This window comes from Cetorhinus maximus, chromosome 9, assembly GCF_964194155.1.
Source record: "Cetorhinus maximus chromosome 9, sCetMax3.hap1.1, whole genome shotgun sequence".
Taxonomy (NCBI): Eukaryota; Metazoa; Chordata; class Chondrichthyes; order Lamniformes; family Cetorhinidae; genus Cetorhinus; species Cetorhinus maximus.
The window spans coordinates 5,437,383-5,457,536 of NC_135887.1; the positions used below are offsets into that span (position 1 = coordinate 5,437,383).

At 40.8% G+C, this 20,154-nt stretch overlaps 1 protein-coding gene across 2 annotated transcripts in view; it reads right to left on the minus strand.

Annotated features, from left to right (window-relative positions):
* The window catches only part of acaca (acetyl-CoA carboxylase alpha), a 295,703-nt gene that overhangs the window by 58,711 nt on the left and 216,838 nt on the right, over positions 1-20,154 (minus strand). For both annotated transcript variants that reach the window (XM_078547966.1, XM_078547965.1), the window contains 3 exons: positions 18,661-18,804; positions 15,772-15,892; positions 11,709-11,805 (listed from right to left, as the gene is read on the minus strand). In XM_078547966.1, the coding sequence (XP_078404092.1) occupies positions 11,709-11,805; positions 15,772-15,892; positions 18,661-18,804 (362 nt within the window). The remainder of the gene's footprint in view (positions 1-11,708; positions 11,806-15,771; positions 15,893-18,660; positions 18,805-20,154) is intronic.

Consider the following 20,154-nt stretch of genomic DNA (forward strand, 5'->3'; position numbering starts at 1 on the left):
AAGCTGGGCATTTCCACGGTGCATGCATAAGGCCTCACCTCTCATTTGTCTTGCTAGTTTTGGGTATTCTAGTAAGTGCATCAATAAATGGAGGATCGCTTCGTACTTATGTCCATCCTTGAGAAAATCTTCGATGCTATACATTTTAGGCTTGTCTAGCAGATCTTTCTGGAATTCTTCCATGGGAGTGGATGCAATCACAAACTTAACAATTCTGTCTGCTAGTTCTGCATTTGAAAAATCACAGTATGTACCCTTTTCTCTGCATCTGCTGATGAAGTGGTCTATGGATTCTTTAGGCTGTTGTTTAAATGGCATGAGCTCTAGTCGATGAACAAAGGTTTAACCTGATTCTGGACCAGTCTTCCAATGTAGTCCATATCTTTTGGGGATCCTTTAGCTCTTCTGCTGTTAATCCTGATGTGTTCAGCCTGTGTAGACCTTCATTCCCAATTGCTAGGCAAATTTTTATGGCTTGCTTATCTGGTTCAGACACACCTGAATCATGAAACCATAACTCTGTATGCTGTTTAAACATTTTGAATTTGGATATTTGGTTAGCTGTATCCCAATTCGAACTGGAGAATTTTGTGGACATTCTTCTTCTATAAGAAGCTCTGTCCACGAAGACTAGCTGGGGCAGGAACGCACCAGGAAGTAATGGTGTCTTTGCTTTTTAATCAATTTATTCTCCAGCAACTCCTGAAGCCACCCATTATAATCACAACCTTTCCTGGCACGACTTTTATGACTTTTTTTTTGTTTGACTATCCCTTGTTTGCTACTGGTCCGGTCCACTCCCTGGTCAGTCGCCTTTCCTGACCGAGCTAACCTGGTGCTGGTCCTCTTGATGTGCTGTACCACCCTCTGAACTGACAGGCTGTGCACTGCAATCTCAGCACGAGGGATCCATCTGCTTACCAGTTCTTTATTTGAGCACTATCTCGGCACCGTGCCTTCAAAGTTTTTCCGTGCAGTCACCACACTGCAATTTCAACACTCTCCGACACCGTGACTGCAGTCTGACCAAAATGTGGAGGGTTCACAATCTAAGGCTGTTCACCAGTATTTAACCTTGCTGCCCTGCTGTTATCCCGCCGCTGAGCACCATGTTGTGTTTTCATAATGATATAAAAGGCACCAATCACTCCATAAGGGATTAGGTAAACATGTATGGGTTCATTTATTTAGACCAGGCACATGTGAACATTTATAGAGGTAGAAAGCTTAAATGCATCATCAGCAGAGCTCTGTTTTTGTGCTCCGCTCAAAGGCAAAAGTGAAACTAAGACTAGATCGCATGACACACTTCCCTTCTAGTGATGTCATGCTGATATCCCTTTTAAAGGCATTTTACAAGAATCACAACTTCAGGATTTAGCGCACACATAGAAATCTTGAAGTTGCAGTCTGTCATTCACTGTTCCACCATAGGTTACACTGTGGACTTGTACCCACCTCCACCCAGAGTCAGCAGTCAGTGAAAATCAATTTATCTGGTGAGAACTTCTCCTTTTCCACATCACAATGGACAAGGTTTAATTTTTTTTATTAATGGGTTTCTAGCAGTGATCTTAAACTGAGTTTTTAATGGTGAACTGAATAATAACTAGCTGAACAATTGATCTGGCTTTGAAAAATGACTGGAATGTTGTTGAATTTCTCTATTAAGGTTAATTATTAGATTTTTTTTAAACTATATTTTTAATTTCTTAAAAAAGTTTGTTCATGATACTTCAGCTTCTACCTTAATCTCATGTGTACATCCTCCCATTTTTATTTTACACTAAAATTTTTTTAAAAAGTGGAATGATTATTAGTGTTCATTTCCTGGCCTGCTGTCTGTGAAAATTCTTTAATGCAATTGGCTGCGTGGACAGTTTGATGACAACACTTCAGCTCGACATGCGGAATCCCCATTAAACAATGCTGCAATGAATTGTGCGTTGACAAAGTTCTCGCCACAGAGATCGGTAGGTCTCTCAGTGCAGCTTTCACAGTCAGCGGCAACCGCCATACTTTGCTGCCAACCACAAATTACAGGCCATTGTTTGCATTCCCCCCAGCATCTAGATGCAGTTTCTTTTTAACTGCTTTTAAAAAAAAAATATTGTTATTGGTGGACTAGTCGATCTCCTGTGACCTTACACATTGAGTCACGAACAAATGTCTTCTTCAGGTGCAGCAGGGGTCAGGAGGCAAGTGTTAATTGGAACCTGGTGCACAGTTGTAATTCAGTCGCTATTTTAAAGTTGCACACTCTGTTCTTTAGTTTTGCATTCCCGTTATAAATTCCTTTGTCCACATTACAACACAAATGGTCTACGTGAACGATTCATCCTGTAATTACAGGGAAGCTATGTTAAGCTTCTACCAAAGCTTGGTTGGACCACACTTGGAGTACTGTGCCCAGTTTTAGTCTCCATACTAGAAAAGCATACGGAGGTTCTAAAGAAAGTGCAAAACAGATTTTCAGGGATGATATCAGAACCGAGGTCATGATCATCAAGGAAGGTCAAACAGGCTGGGGCTCTTATCTTGATAAAAGAGAAGGTTGAGAGGTGATTTTAAAATTCTGAAGGGGTTTGACAGGGTAGGCAAAGGGATGTTTCCACCTATGAGGAGATCAAAACTGAGCTCATTAATATTAGATAGGGAATTCAGGAGAAATTTCTTTATCCAGTGAGTGGTTAGAATGTGGAACAGATTCTCACATGGAATGGTTGAGGCAGATCATATAGAAGCATTTAAGGGGAATCTAGATAAACACACGAGGAAGGAAGGAACAGGAGGATATGGAAATAATACTACAGGAAAAGGGGTGTGAGGAGGCTTATGTGAAGCATAAACACTGCCATCAACCAGTTGGGCTGAATTGTATGTTTCTCTGCTGTAAATACTTTGCATCAACTTACATTTCTATAGCAGCTTTAACATACAAAACGCCCCAAGGCACTTCAAAGATTAGCAGTGCAATTGTAAGTTCCTGCAGGTGCAGTGGAATCTATCACATAATGTGAAACAGGGTAAATTTCACAGTACCAGTATTACTATACTGCTGCAGAACTTCTACTGAAACCATTTTGTAACACAGATGACAAAAAGCTGCTTAATAGAGCAGAATAATGAAGGTATATACAGGAGACAGGCTACAAGAGCAGGGACAGAGGGAAAAAAACATTAGTGCAACAAAGGTAATTCTGTAACTCAACAAGATCAGCCTCCACAATGCCCCACCACAATGGGGCACGTAACTTTAAAGCATTAGGTACTGCCCAAAGAAGTCAGTCACCATCACTTAAAACTTAAATTTGAAAATTATTTACAAACGAAAATCGTTTATGCAAGTAAAAATGCAGCCTTTATTCAAGTCCCTGTCACTGTATGAACAGTACAGCCTCTGGCTACTAGGTTATTTACTGAACGAGATAGACTCTCCACAGGCACCAGTATGATGGGATATTGATACACCTCAAGGTCCCGACTGGACGCAGCACACTCATGACTTGGTCACTCATGTGTAATGTATTCACTATCATTTGTGCAAATATCAAACCACTCAACAGCAACGGGCTATTCTCTACATAAAATTGCCAAAATGATTCTGTAAAGAAAGCATTTGACAAGATTCTGGCAATCATTCAAACCGATGTTCTAAACCAGACAATGGACAGAAATCCCTCATCACAGTACACTCAGAAATCAATTCAAGGCTTTGTCAAACACACACACACAGATTTATTAAAACAGGCGAAAATGTATAATAAATATCATGTCACATATAGTCAGCAAAGCTCTGTCTTATGAAAATAGATCAGGCTGGACACAAAATTTGCAGCTGGTCCACCTTATATATCTGACTGAGTTTGTCCACTAGCTTAGTGGGTAGATGCACGCTATGTGTGGTACTCATCTGTTCACAATGGGAAGGTGCCAGGTTCATTTCTCGGGATATGTTAAGTTAGCTAATCTCAGCTGTGGTGGCGGCAGTGTGTTAGAATTAGTCTGAACATACTTGGCTAGCAAAGGGAAAATATGAGCCAGGACTCCATTTTTGATTGCTGTTCAGTGATTCCGGGATGAAAGTCCATATGTGGACATTAGAGGAGAGCAACATTAGGCATGGGGCTTGGCATAGGAGGATGGTGTTGCCTCAGAAACCAAATCCAGGATGAAGCAACCCTTTCAAAAGGATGGGGAGGAAATTGGAAGAAGAGATAACATGATCGAGGGGGAAATGGCAATTAGCTTGGTTTTCTGAAGTTGTGCTCAATTACCTTACTGAGTTGGTAAAGAATTCCCCAATGCTTTTCCTGAACTGATTGCAGAGCTTTTTCTCCTCTGGTTTTTATTTGCTTCTCCCAGCAAATGGTGTTGCTAATGAGTGAACGAGAGGTTTGTGTGGTGTGTGGGGCAGGTTTCATGGGCAAAACTAATGAAAAGATCTCCTTCAACCCTACTATATTTGTGGATAGCAATTTGCTGTGCCATATTTAAAGCAAATGTTATGTTAGAGGAAAAAAGACTTCTGAAATATCACAGGAGCAATGGTGCTGTCTCTCAAGCCAAGTTGCAGCACTGGTGTCTATCTCCTCTTTCCATCTGTATTCTACATGCTTGCATTTCTCCCCTTGTGCTTGATCTAGGTACTCAGCACCCACCTTTGCCTGCTGATTATGCTAACATTATACTCTCTATAAGTCAGTGACTACAACCTGCTCCTGTGACTTTATATCCAGCTCTTCGGGGACTGATTGACTAAACGGAGAAACTTCAGGAAAGTTGCGGAGGAATCACCATACTTTTTTTGAGAACTCGCTAGTGCTACAGGCTGCTCCAGTTCGCAATTGGTTATTACACAGGTTAAACTATATACACATGGCTACAAATTGCTACTTTCATAACTTTTAGCAAATTCCCAAACTAATCTCCATTAAGGCAACAGCAACCCATAGATTTAAGCAAACACCAGGCAAGGCAATTTCACCTTACGGATTCAAAATGAGGTTCTATGGGTTGCTGTTGCCTCAATGGAGATTAGTTTGGGAATTTGTTAAAAGTTATGATAGTAGTAATTTGTAGCCATGTGTGCATATCACAGAATCTCACAGTGCAGAAGAGGCCCTTCGGCCCATCGAGTCTGCACTGACACATGAAAAACACCTGACCTACCTACCTAATCCCATTTACCAGCACTTGACCCATAGGCTGTGTAAATTAATAAAATGTTTCCTTAGTTTAATGTAAAACCTCGATGGTCTGATTCCTGAATTTAGAGTTGCATCTCAAACATAACACTTAAAATTATAGGTTATGACAGTTGTTTAAAGTTTCCCTCCGGGATTTTTAAATAACTCCGCTTTACCAACTGCATCAATCGTAACAATTGGTTGTGCCTTCCGCAGCCTATGTTCCCTGGTGCAATTTTACAATAAATTAAATCTGCACACAGAACAAAAGAAAACATTAACTACAGTTTGCAGAATGCACTATTGAACACTGTCCCTTAGATTACAGTCTGCAATAATCACATTTTAATACAGCATAGCATTTTTTGAAGCACCTTTGCCACGGGTCATGAATATATTCGCCAACCAGTCATTCATTTGCAAAACATGTATTTGCAATTATCTGATTTTTATTTTCACTATTCTACTGTGACAGATTAGGGAGATTTTATGTTAGAAGTACTGAAAAGGTAGGAATAATGATTTATCTAAATTGTTTAAAAGCAATGGCAAAACAGGCTGGAAGCAGGATTGTGCTCGTTAGTGAGCAAACTATTACTACATATAAACTCAAAGTAAAAGCACAGCTATTAGGAGGATCCATTCCCTACAACTTGAATGAGTTCCCTGAAGTGGCTACGTCTCTTGTCTGTTTACAATTTTTTCACTTAATACTTGGGTGCTTTGCCTTTGAATCTCACAGAAAGGCAAATGGATGCTTTGGACATTGGCTAAATTGTACAAAGCATTTAAGATCAGCTTTGCTTCCCCCAACAGCCCCACAACAAACATATGTTATTATCGTTTTTCGCAGGGAAAAAAGGTAAGTGCTCAAAGCTGTTTTGCTTCTCTTCCCATTTCTGCCTATTTTACTGTTGCCTCATTTGTACACACTTCCACTTAAGCACTTCAGAGCACTGTGTCATCGAAAACATCGAAGTAATTGCATCATTTCATCATGATAAAGAAAAGAGCAGCCATTTAAACTGTCTCTGGAAGAGTGTTAGCCAAAAGAGGCAAGAAATGAATTGCTGATAGTTGGGGGTGGTCGGAGGGAGGAGGACAGCAAGGAAGAGTCCATTTAGTAAGGGGGAATAGGGGAAAGAGCGGAATACAAGAGCTCTGTTGTGTCACGGTCACTTTATTTCACAATGTTGCCACAGGCAACAGCCTCAATATTCGCTCTGGCGCTTTTAACCCTGGCGGACGCAGGGGTCACCTAAACAAGCGGGTGCAGTCAGTACCAGTGGAAGGGCTAGTACCATTTTTTCTGGCTGCAGGTGACCAGTTCTGATGAAGGATCACACACAAACCGTTAACCCAGCTTTCTTTTTCAGATGCTGAATACACTGTGGTATGTTTCCAGAAGTTTCCAGTTTTTATTTATGATATCTAGGATTGTAGGTATTCTTTGCCTTCTCCAGTACCTTATTTCAACTATATCTACAGACGAATGGGCTGAAATCACAGTGATATTAGTAACAAACTCATCAACAGATTTGTACAAAATTCTTCGGTTTGCTGTTTTAAGGAGTTTCAGTTATCTGGCGAGACTAAAATAGCTTGGATTATTCTCCTTTGAGCAGAAAAGATTAAGGGAGATTTAACAGAGGTGTTCAAAGTAATGTGTTTTGATAGAGCAGATGGGGAAAAGCTGTTTCCACTGGTTGCAGGCCACTAAGAAAAGGACACAGATTTAAGACAATTTAAGGCAAAAAGGTCACAGGGGGTTATGAAGAGAAGTTATGATGGCCTGAAAAGGTGGTGGAAACTGATTAAACAGTAACTTGCAAAAGGGAATTGAATCTCTGCTTAAAAAGGAAAAAAAAATTGTAGGGCTATATGGAAAGAGGAGAGCAGGGGTAATTGGAAGTTCTTTCAGAGAGACCACACACAGGCGCAATGGACCGACTGGCCTCCTTCTGTAGTTCTCTAAGTTAATACCTTTGAAAAATAGCAGATAAAGGAATTTCATTAGCACCGTAACTTACTATTTCCTAATAGAGCACCATATAATTTCAATTCAGAAAATTCCACTTCCAGGCTGGATATTGGGCACACATGAAGAGCTGCTGCTGGCTGTCTTGGGGAGATTGTTAGTGAGTAGTATGATGTTATCTGAAAGCAAAAGGCTGCAAGCAATCTCTCCAAAGTAGAAAACAACTGCTCCGAGTGGGAAAACATTCCCCCAGATGTCTTTTTTGTTGCATGCATGAAGTGGTAAGAGTGAATCAGAGCTGCAAACATAAGCTTTTGAGTGCTCTATACATTTAAACAGAGGCGGTGTAATGTGGGTCTATGTTTAAATACTGATCTGTCGGATATATATTGTACTAGCCTGTGGTTAATATCACAGTGTAAAACAGACGATATCCAAACCCACAGTATTAAACCAAAATTCCAGTTTGCGTTTTTCCTTTTCTCCTCTTTTAGACTTTTCTAAATACTTTCCTTAGGCTGTGAGGGAAAGTTATCTTTAGGAGAAATATGAAAAATATGGTCCAAGGTAGCTAGTTCTCCTTCTTGTAAGGAAGAACTGACCATTGCCCATCACTATCCAGAATCTGATCATGGTGACCAAGAATTCACCATCAGGGAACTGCAGGCAGTAACCCTTGTCCTAGAACGAGGTTTGTATGAACCTTTGATGAGCTAGCTCACTGGACCACCTGTATTTATAACGTTCCAACAAATCTCATTCATCTTATTCTTCTTTCAGCTTCTCCCATTTTACATGGAGTCACCACAATGCCAGTTGATCACCCTCCTCCATTTCCTCCTTTCAGTCTTGTTGCCCAAGTTCCTGCACTATGTAATAAGGCTAGCCTCGCAACTGTCTTGCAGATTCTTCCTTTCAGTTTCAGAAATGCTTTTCTATCACACTGCATTTCTTCCAAGTACTCCAAGCAGAGCTAATCTGTTGCTTAATTTCCATTCTTTCATCTTCTGTCACGATTGACCTCAGGTACTTGAAAGTATTCACTCTCGCCAAGTCTTCATCCATAAATTTTACACCTTTACTCAGATCCTCTTCCGTAGGCTCAGAGTCCATAAATTGGGCCTTTAGTCTAGTGATCTTCATACTCCTGTCTCCAGTTCTCCAGATATTTGCTCATGTTCTCATCATCCATCTAATAGCTCAATATCATCTGCAAACATCATTGACCACGGCACTTTCCATCTCACTTTCTCAGTTAGAATATTCATGACATCCAGGAAGAAGAACGGGATCAGTGTCGATCCTTGGTGTAATTCAATTTTGGCTTTGAAACTCTCACTCTCCCAACACTGTTTTTTACCCTTTGCCTAGCACTCCTTGTACATGTCATGAAAAGTTGCACATATTTCTCAAGATCTGCTCGAAACCTAGCACATCTCCAGACTTCCTCTCTAGGCACCCGGTCATACGCCTTCTCTAGATTTTTTTATTCATTCATGACATGAGGGCATCGCTGGCTAGGCCAGCATTTATTGCCCATCCATAATTGCCTTTGAGAAGGTGGTAGTGAGCTGCCTTCTCGAACCACTGCAGTCCACGAGGGTGCGGTGCACTGTGGATGAGTGTTCCAGGATTTTGACCCAGTGACAGTGAAGGAACGGCGATATAGTTCCAAGTCAGGATGTTGAGTGGCTTGGACGTGAACTTCTGGATGGTGGTGTTCCCATGTGTCTGCTGCCCTTGTCCCTCTAAATGGTAGCGGTTGTGGGTTTGGAACGTGCTGCCTGGGGAGCCTTGGTGAGTTCCTTCAGTGCATCTTGTAGATGGTACACACTGCTGCCATTCTACGTTGGTGGTGGAGGAAATGAATATTTGTGAGAGGGGTGCCAATCAAGTGGGCTGCTTTGTCCTGAATGGTGTCAAGCTTCCTGAGTGTTGTTGGAGCTGCACTCATCCAGGCAAATGGAGAGTATTCCATCACACTCCTGACTTGTGCCTTGTAAATGGTGGACACGCTTTGGGGAGTCAGGAGGTAGGTTATTCACCACAGGATTCCTAGCCTCTGACCTGCTCTTGCAGCCACAGTATTTATATGGTTAGTCCAGTTCAATTTCTGGTCAATGATAAACCCCAGGATGTTGATAGTGGGGGAGTCAGCAACAGTAATGCCATTGAATGCCAAAGTGTGATGATTAGATTCACTTTTGTTGGAGATGATCATTGTCTGGCACTTGTGTGTCATGAATGTTATTCTCTACTCGTCAGCCCAATCCTGGATATTGTCCCGTACTTGCTGCATTTGGACATGGACTGCTTCAGTACCCGAGGAGTCGGGAATGGTGCTGAACATCGTGCAATCATCAACGAACATCCCCACTTCTGACCTTGTGATGGAAGGGAGGTCATTGATGAAGCAGCTGAAGATGGTTGCACCTAGGATATTACCCTGAGGAACTGAGATGATTGACCTCCAACAACCACAACCATCATCTTTTCTGCTAGGTATGATTCCAACCCATAGAGAGTTTTCCCCTGATACCCATTGACTCTAGTTTTGCTAGAGCTCCTTGGTACCACACTCAGTCAAATGCTGCTTTGATGTCAAGGGCAGTCACTCTTGCCTCAACTCTGTAGTTCAGCTCTTTTGGTCCATGTTTCAACCAAGGCTGTAATGAGGTCAGGAGCAGAGTTACCCTGGCGGAACCCAAACTGAGCATCAGTGAGCAGGTTATTGCTAAGCAAGTCAATGCCAGATGGTCCATCTGGTTTCATGCCTTATTGACTTTATGGCGGCTTGATACAACTTGAGTGGCTTGCTAGGCCATTTAAGAGTCAACCACATTGCTCTGGATCTGGAGTCACAAGAAGGCCAGACCAAGTAAGGACAGCAGATTTCCTTCCCTGAAGGGGATTAGTGAACCAGATGAGTTTTTATGACAATCAACGATGATTTCATGGTGATCAAATCATTGATTTTTATTGATTGAATTCAAATTCTACATTCTGTCATGGTGGGATTTGAACACAGGTCCCCATTGCATTACCCTGAGTCTCTGGATTTCTAGTCCATTGTCAATAACATTACACCGCTGCCTCGATGTATACATTCTTCTTGTTGCTTGGCCTTCCCGATATTTCTCCGTCACTTGTCTCAAAATAAAAATGGCATTTATGGTGCTTCTTCCAGGCATGAATCCGAATTGGCCTTCATGGACTTCCACTATATTTCCTCAATCTCTGGTTCATAACTCTGTCCCATATTCTGAAGGTATGTGGTAGGAGTTTAATTCCTCAGTTGATTTTTGCAATCTTGAATGTCTCCCTTTCCTTTGAATAATGGTATCAAAATGCTTTGTCTCCATGCCTTTGGGATTTTTTTCTCTTACCATAACACAATTGACTAGTTTGTCCAGGACCTGTACCCCATATTCACCTAGGCAGGTCCATGCTCCTGCTGGTATCTCATCCAGTCCTACTGCTTTGCCGTTTTTCATTTCTTTTAGTGCCACTCTGATTTCTTCCAGATTGATGATAGTTGTCATTCCTTGATTTGCAGTTACTTACTCTGTCTTTTTTTTTTTCAGGTTTTCTTCATTCCTAAGCCAGTTAAAGTATTGGCCCCAACTCTCTTTGACTTGGTCCTCTTTCACTAAGGTTACACCATCTGCATCCTTGATTGAACATATATTTCTCACATCTTTTGTTAACCTATCTCTAGCAGCTGCTATTCTGAAAATATCTTTTTGTCCCTCTTTGGTATCCAGACTTTCATATATTTCTTCCATGGCCAGGGATCTTTCTCTAGCAATCACTTCCTTTGCATTGCTTTTTTGCCTTATTGTACTGTTCTTTGAGTCCTGAGTGTTTCCACTTCTTTAACAGATCCTTCTTTTCATTTACTGCGCTGTATTTTCTCATTCCACACCAGGTTTCTTTTCCAACAAATCTCATTCATCTGGGTTCAAATTCAGGGCATGGGATGAAAGTGATCTTTGCTGATTGTAAAGATTTTATATGAAATGAGCCTATGAAGGTTCAGCCCAGCTATGGCGTACACCACAACAGCTCCCTAATTTGTTTGAAACTCACTGAAGAAAGACCATGGCTGGGGAAACAGAAAAACTGGAAGAAGAACTGGCTATGTTGAAATTATGCCATATCTTATTACTATAAAGGGATAATTTCCAGCATCCGCAGTATTTTCCTTTTCTGTAAGAAATAACCATAGTTTTAATTTCAGTTTTCAAATGCATGAAGTTCCTGGGAACAGATACATATTACCCAATCACATTTACCTGGCCATGCCACTACAACACTACTTATTGCAAGCATGGTAACAGATTCCCTCTCGCACTTCAACAACATATAAACCTGTGACTCTACAACCAGTCCATGTAGACTGACTGCCTATGGTTTGTGGTGCAATCAAAAAACACAAGGGACATTATTCTCTCATAATGGGTTTTACCAATATCTTTGTTCATCCTGAGAGGGGAAAAGAATGAATAAATGAATGAAAGAAATAGTAATTAGTTATTTACCTGGCTCTTCCCACCACCACCGTCTGTGCCCAGGGCTGCATGATCTCCATGAAGGATCCATAGTCAAAGAAGCCATTCTGCCATTGTCCTTTTTGTGCTGCATGAATAAAGGAAGTTCTGAATGTATGCAATTTTTATTTAAATGTACTTTTTGGGGCGGAAAATTTTCCCTTCCCTCTCAAACTTTGGTAATTTTCCCCAGCTGCCTTGGACCATTCTCCGGTCTCTTGGCTGAGCTGATGACCAGTGTGTGAGACCTTGGCAAAGCTGCCCTGCAGTAATATTTATTGATCTGTAGCTGGAGCCACACATGGGATGTCCCAACATGGATAGAAATATAGAAAGATTTATAGTACAGAAGGCCATTCTGCTCATTGTTACAATGCTGGCCAAGATAGAGCTATCCAGCATAATCCCACATTTGAGCTCTGGGTCTGTAATCCTGTAGGTTACGGCAACCCAAGTGCATATCCAGTTTTTTTTTTAAAACGCAATGAGGGTTTCTGCTTCTAGTATCCTTTCAGGCAGTGAGTTCCAGACTGCCACCACCCTTTGGTGAAAATATTACTCAACTTCCCTTTAATCCTTCTACCAATTACTTTAAATCAACGCCCTCTGGTTATTGACCTTTCACTAATGGAAATAGTTCCTTTTTATATACTCTATCATGGCCCCTCATAATTTTATACTCCTCATTTAAATCTTCCTTCAGCCTCTCCAATCTTTCCTCACAGGTAAAATGTTCCATTCCTGGCAACAACCTTGTAAATTTCTTTTGTATCCTCTCTCGTGTGATCACTTCCTTCCTGTAATGCAGTGACCAGAACGCAATGTGCTAGCTGCTGTCTACCTAGTGTTTTATACAGTTCTAGCATAACCTCCCTGTTCTTATACTCTAGGCCTCATCCAGTAAAAGAAAATATCCAAAGATGCCTTCGTTTTTTTAAAAAACTTATTCTTTCATGGGATGTGGGCTTCGTTGGCTAGGCCAGCATTTGTTGCCCATCCCTAATTGCCCTTGAGAAGATGGTGGCGAGTTGCTTCTTGATCACCTTATTTACCCGTCCTGCTTCCTTCAGGGATCTGTAGGCATGTACCCCAAGATCCCTCTACCTCAAAACCTCTCAGAATCCTGTCATTTATTGTGTATTTCCTTGGCTTGTCTATCTCCCCCAAATGCATTACCTCACACCTCTCCGGGTTGATTTCACTTTTCTGCACACCTGACCAGTGAGGTTTGAACTGAGTTTAAAATTGTGCAACCTTCCACCTCTGCCCATAAATATAATTTCTTCATAGTCATTTCACTGATGTGAGAAACCAGAGAGTAAGTGTCAACTCACCCACTTGCTTTGCCTGGCTAACTGAAGTTTGGAGAAAGTAGTTTGAAAGATAATTTGAAAGGGGGTATGGTGAAACAGTTCAGTAAATTAACAGAGTTACATGGAAAAATAACGTGAAGCACAAAAAGCAATTTAAACCCCTGAGGTTTAGATAAGCAATCGTGTTAACTTAATCACTTCAGCAAGTGTTTTAATCAAAAGCAAAACTGTAATTACCATATTGTTAGTCTACTTCTCAATCCATGTGACTTCGATCCTATAGTATAATATGACCATCAATCCTGGAATTATCTTGAAGTCAGGTGTCGCTGACTGCCTTTTACATTCCAAACCTGTGTTTGTTGTCAATATGAAGAATATCGCAGTGCCATCTTATGTAATAAATTACTTTAACTTTTAACCTATGGGAGATCTGAAGTAACTTATCACCAGGAATCATCTGCTCTTTAAACCTCTCACTAAATTAGGAGCTGGAGTCACTAGAAACACTGCTGGTGCAGCATTCTGGAGACAGGAACAATTACCTCACTACAACATAATGAATACTCAAACGAGTGTCTATACTGTGAAGCTTCTTTCTTCCCTTCTCTCAGTACTTAACTCTTTAACCCAGTAGAGAAAGAAGTGGGAACTGGCACCCTTAAGGCACCTCATCAAGCTTTTCTGACACATCCCAAGCACTTCATATAAAATTAATTTGAAACACTATTACTAGAATGTAGATGAATGCAGTTGCTGTGTTGCAACTGTCACCCAGATCCCCCACACAGCAACGAGGTGAATGGCCAGTTAATCTATTTATTGTGGTGTTTATTAAAGGAAGAATATTGGCCAGTGCACTAGAAGATACCATGGATGTCTTTGAACATTACCATGTCCACCTGAGCCACTGAAGCAGGTCTTTGGTGAAAACCTAATCTAACAACAGCAGCACTTCCCCAGTACCACACCGAAGCATCAACATAGATTATGTGCTCAAGTCCTGGTGATTAAATTTTCTTCATCAAGAGTCTTACCAACTGAGCCCAGCTGCCTTTAATGGAGGGCCTCTGGAAAAATGTATATTTCAATCCATCTAAATATGTAACTTGTGGTGTTTCTACTGCGAAGGCAGTGAAGGTATAAATTTGCAAGTACAAGTGTAACCAATGTATTCCTCTGAAGGATGGCACAGCTGGTTGTTCCATGATGTAAGGCCCACTATATACATCAAGAACTGCTGAAGTACAGCAGCACCACTAGGTTATTCTAAAATTGAGAAATCTGGATGAAGGGCAAAGGCATACACAGCAAGTCACAGTGATGGGGTGAATGCAAGGCAAATTGTGAATAAATGATTTGGTGAGTCTGAACTTGGGGGCTTTAATCTGTAAATTTGTATATATGTTTGTATTATAGGAAGGACAAAAGACAATGAAGTAAGGAGTTCCATAACTTTATGATCCTGAGAGAAATTAGAGCAGGAGCTATTGAAGATTTTTGATTTCCACACGAGACCTACAGTAGAATCAAATTACCAAGATTGATTTGTCTAGTAACTCAAATGTGCACTATAACCAAATGATCATTATAACTGACTAGTCCATAAAGCAGAAAATTGCAATTCCCAGTGCCTTTCCTGATTCCATGTTCCATAATGTGTAGTACATTATTGAGAAGTGCTGCTCAACACTCGTTGGCACTTGGAAAAACTGATTAAATAACTTTTCAGCCTCTCTTCCCCAGTGTGCTCTGAATGTTAGTGCGTTTCTGTCTTTTCAGTTATTAGTCCCGACCCAAAACTGACATTTGAACAGTGCATGTCAAGCTATGGCGATGCCAGAACTGCTCAGTAGTATTGTTACCAATTCATCCATTGAATCATTTGCAGTTGACCAGCTGAGGATAATTAGCAGCAATTAGTAACGTCAAGGTACAGCCCAATCACAAGCTACATGTCACAACTAAAGCAACTTTCAATGGGGAACGACCATACAAATGATGACACCAGTTGAAGTGCAGCCATCACTATAGACAATTCCAATAACACAGAATTAGATGGGTTTTGGATTTGCAAAACAAAATCATTGTTCTAGGGACTAAACAAAGCTCAGTCTACCAGAATTCCAAAGAACATCATTCTTTTTTGGATAACTACGGAATGGGATGTTAAACTTTCCGTATATCAGCTGTCCCAGTGCAAGGAGGTCCCAGATTTTAGCCTTGTCTGAGTTGATCTAAGGCAGACTAGTGGTAGGAATGATACAACTAGCCTCGGTACCCCTTGGTTAGGAATGGGAAAAATTGCCTACAGCTCCCGCTTATGTTCACATTCCAATGCAGCCTTGTTGGAACTCTAAATCTGTCAATATCTAGTGAGCACAGATCCTCCACAGTCAAGTGTCTGCCAATGCTCATTATCAAATCCATCTGGACATAAATAAATGACCATTTAGTTGTGGTACAGAGGATGAACACCATCATAAAATTAGGGCCATTCAATATCTGCAGGAGGGGAGGGCAGAAAATTGGAAAACACCAAAATGGGGGAAACTCAGACTGTACAGTTTTAATTAAAGTCAAAATTGGTAGCTCACACACTTGGATGCTTGACAGCCAAGTCAGTCAGAAGGTACAGGTTAATATCTACTCAACTAAGATTTTCTCACCGCTTGAGAGAAATAAATTTGCCCAGCAATGTAATATATTGTAACAAGAGCACAGGTATTTATTTTTCTTACTTGGGTGGGGTCGTCCAGCAAGCATCCACCGAGGGTCATAAGGACCTTTTGTAGGGACAAACTCAATGGTTCTATCAATGGGATCCTTGGGCTTGAGAATGGGCACTAAGCTTGACACATTCTATATTTAAAGCACAATTTGAAAAACAAAATCAGTACAAATCTGTATGAAACAACTCAATTCTGAATTTACAAACTAGTCAAAAATATCATAATGTTACATCATGATAAAGAGATGTAAATATTAATGTAAGTTCAATGACTAAATAAATTATAGCACAGCCATCCAAGGTAAGCAGAACATTCACAATGGATCCCTCACTGGAAACTATGAGACTAAATCATCAGAAAAAAAATTGAAAATTTCCTGGGTAATACCTCAAACAAGGGTACAAAATATTTGTCCCATTTGTCCCCAACAAATCCTCTTCCCAAAGTCATACATTTTAAAAATATTATTTTCAATTAAAAGAAGTTTTGAAAAAAATTCCACCATCTACAAACATTCTCCTTGCAAGTTTTGTTACTGGCACTATACTGCCCTGAATACACCTCAGCCCTTATCTTCTGTTAACCGTGTGACATTGCAGCTTATGGTCTATTAAGCATAGTACACAGTGTGTGTTATTATCTATTATATATGTAACAATGCAAGTTATATTCTGTTGAGTATAACAGTGTTGTCCGTTCCAAGACAAAACCCTGCATGTTAATTTAAGTCTTATGGCAATCTGGGTCATTGTTTGTTAAGCAAGTAACAATCCGGCTATTGTACTTTAAATAAAAAGTGCATGTCATTATCTGTCAGACATGTAAAAGTATGATTTATTGTCTGTTAAATAAAAGCATGTGATAGCCTGTTAGAAGAGAGTTGGATTATTGTTGTTGGTCTGTCAAAAGTAATTGCATGCTAAAAATTTTAGAAATATGGTACTCAAGTATTGCGGAGAAAAAGTACGTGTCGAAGCTTTTCGTCTTGCACTCATTAGGACACTTCGCAAGAATACCAACGTAAGGGGAAAACAACAATTTATACTGTATGAGAAGAGTGTGCTGATTGGTTGCCAAGTGGGCTCTGATTGGAAGAAGTGTTACCATGGAGAATGCACCAGTGAGTGTGACTGGCAGTTAACTGCTAAGCAATGTTGACATTTAAAACAGGCAGCTCGACCCCGATTGCTCAGGGCAATGCCTTAACCAATGAGTCAGCGAATGGCTGTCACTTATTTTGTTTAGCTGAAACAAGCGCAATGTGGGTACATGTTCTTTCTGTCTGCAAAGAACAGGACCCTGTGTATTAATATATGTAGTTTCCAATACGCGTATATACACCACAGTTGTGGTTGTTAGCATCATTCTCAGCACACTGAGGATTATTTAGCAAATGTTTTCAATTGCGGAATCACATCTAATGTTGGACACTGTGTTTTGTGAGCATGGGCTGGTTGGGTACAGTCCATACCTTGCCATTGTGAACAGCGGCTAGGACATGCTGTTTGATACAATCCGCCAGTCAAATTAACTCCCCTTCCTTGACTAGTTGAGAAATCTGTCAGGGGGTTCTCGACCACGGTCTACTGCAAGCCTACCTTCACTGGTCAACATACACAGTGGGATTCTTACAGTTCTACGTACTATAATATTGTTCTTATCGGCAACCTTGTAAATAGGGCCCAAGCCCTATTGCTCACCATGCAAGCTTGATGCCGAAATGGGGCGCAACAAAGGAATCCTGCAGGAAAATGGCTACCCTGATCAGATCATTTTGTGCTGTATATCGCGCAAACTCATGAACAGGCCTAAGGCCGTCACTTCCCGCCCCGAAAAGAACCCAGTCTATCCCAAATTACTTTGGAAGGGCAAGGTATTTCGAAACTTTGAGCAACAGGCGATGCCAGCTGTTTCACGCTGCTATTATGCAGTGCGACGCGAGTGGTATTCGCCACTAAGAGAATGCTGCCATCAAGTCAAAAAGATGTTTTGCCTGTCACACAGATGAGTAATTGAGTATATGAATTTCTGTGCCAGTGTGATGCTAGGTATGCAGTCCCAAAGACTGGTGGGTCGTATCATACAGCATGTCCCAGCCACTGTTTGCAACCGGCAAGGTACAGACCGTACCCAACCAGCCCATGCTTGCAAAACTCAAAACCATGTCCAACATTAGATATGATTCAGCGATTGGACAACATTTGCTAAATAATTCTCAGTGTGCTAAGAATTACGCTGACAACCAATCTGAGATCGTCAGTCGGGCTCAGTGTGGCGCATTTGCATTTACTGGAAGCTACATATATTAATACACAGGGCCCTGTTCTTTGCAGACAGAAAGAACATTTACACACATGGTGCCTGTTTCAACTAAACAAAATAAGTGACAGCCATTCGCTGACTCATTCTTCAGGGCAATGCCTTGACCAATCAGGGTCAAGCTGCCTGGTTTAAATTTCAACCAATGCTTAGCAGTTAACTGTCAGTCACCATCAGTTGGTGCACTCTCCATGGCAAAGCCTCTACCAGTCAGGGTCCATTTGCCAACCAATCAACACTTTCTTCTCATACAGTATAAATTGTTGTTTTCTCTTTTATTGGTATTCTTGCGAAGTGTCCTAATGAGAGCAAGACCAAAAGCTTCGACATCTTTTTCAGCAATACTCAAGCTCTGTACTACCAAAAAAGTATTAATATGGTATTTACTAACTACTATTTGTTAAATAAACACTAATGTGGGTTATTGTCTGCTAAGTTTATAATACCAGTTATGCCTATAAAAGTTGGGTTACTGACCATCATTTTCCCTTAATGGCTGTCATAAATAACGACTGACTAACACATCAAAAGATTAAAGAATTTTTGTTAATATGTCAAATTCCAAATGAGAATACAAACCTTTGGCATGTAGGACAGCCACTGAAGGATGATAACAACTCCCTCAAAGTCATCATAGACAGTTGTGTGCGTCACACCATTATTGTGCATGATCTGGACCCCTCCCAACTGGTTGTTGGATGTATATACCTCTCGGCCAAGTACCTTGGGAACGAAAAAAAAGTCAGAATGTTGAAATAAATATTAAATCAGCTCCACTGTTGTTCCGATGGCTCAGAAGTAAAATCTTTGTCTTTCGAGTCATTCCAACCAGAAAGCTCCCTGGTTAGGTTTGGTCATGGCATACTCTGCTGACCGTCACTGGGGAGGCTCATGGACAACTGACTGTAAGGCAATATACAAGAAGGGTCCCCACCGCCACAAGGATTCAACGATTTAAAGAAAGGAGGGGTGGGGAGGTGAAACAAATTGAAAGTAACTAGTTTGAAAATTAACCACTGGAGGAATAATCTCGACATCTGCCCCTGCTGTGGGGATGCCAATTTTCATACGAGAAGTTTCAATTTTTTACTGAATTTTTAAATTGAAAATGAAAAAGAAACTACGGAGTTCTATTGGCAATCCCAGCTAGATATTAATCACAGGTTGTTCAAGTGACAGTGTGCAAAGATCTGTTGATTCATATCAGTCTTCACCCTGAGCAAATAAAAAAAGGAAAATACAAAGAAAATGTATCAACACAGAGTTAGTAAGGGCTTTTCATTGCATCAGGCGAACCTTACGAATAAAAAGAAGCAACTGGAAATCTGAAATAACTACAGAAAATTCTAGACAGATACAGCTGTTGACTTTTCAGATGTACATCCTTCTATGGAATAAAGAAGAGCCTACATCAGAATTAAAAACCTGTCTGGTTTTTTTATTAAACAACAATTTGTTTGTCACCATGTTGTTCAGCATAAACAGGAGGATATCAAACATGACCCATTCCGTTGGATGGTGAGGGAGGCTTTTGGGAAAATTTTGAAAGAACAGAACTCCTTGCAGAGGTAAAATCTCCAAAAGCTGGAAGTTCCTGGATCTGATCCTAGCCAATGTGCAGTTAACTGCGACTGGGAGAACATTCAAATGTGCATTCGTGTCCCAGGATTAAAAGAAATCGCCTGGAATTGCTGTTGCTTCTGGTGGCCCAGCAAACTATGCTGGAAAAGTAAATGTGGACTTAGGGAGGAACAAGGCTGTTGAATAGCTCAATGACTGTCTGTCAATGTTCACAGAGTAGAGCACTGAAATATTAGAATCCACCTGAAACTATAGGTAGATGTTAATACCTTCAGAGGAGAAAGAGGGAAGAAACAGCTACCAAAAAGGCAGCTGCACACAGCTTTACTAATAGCTACTAATATGGTCGTGTCACAAATAGTATTGTAAACACATCCCTGTACACAAGGAACATTTATCAGGCCACTTTGCGCAGTGACAAAGCTTGCTTAAATGTACATACGAATTAGGAACAGGGATAGGCCACTCGGCCTTTCGAACCTGTTCTGCCAT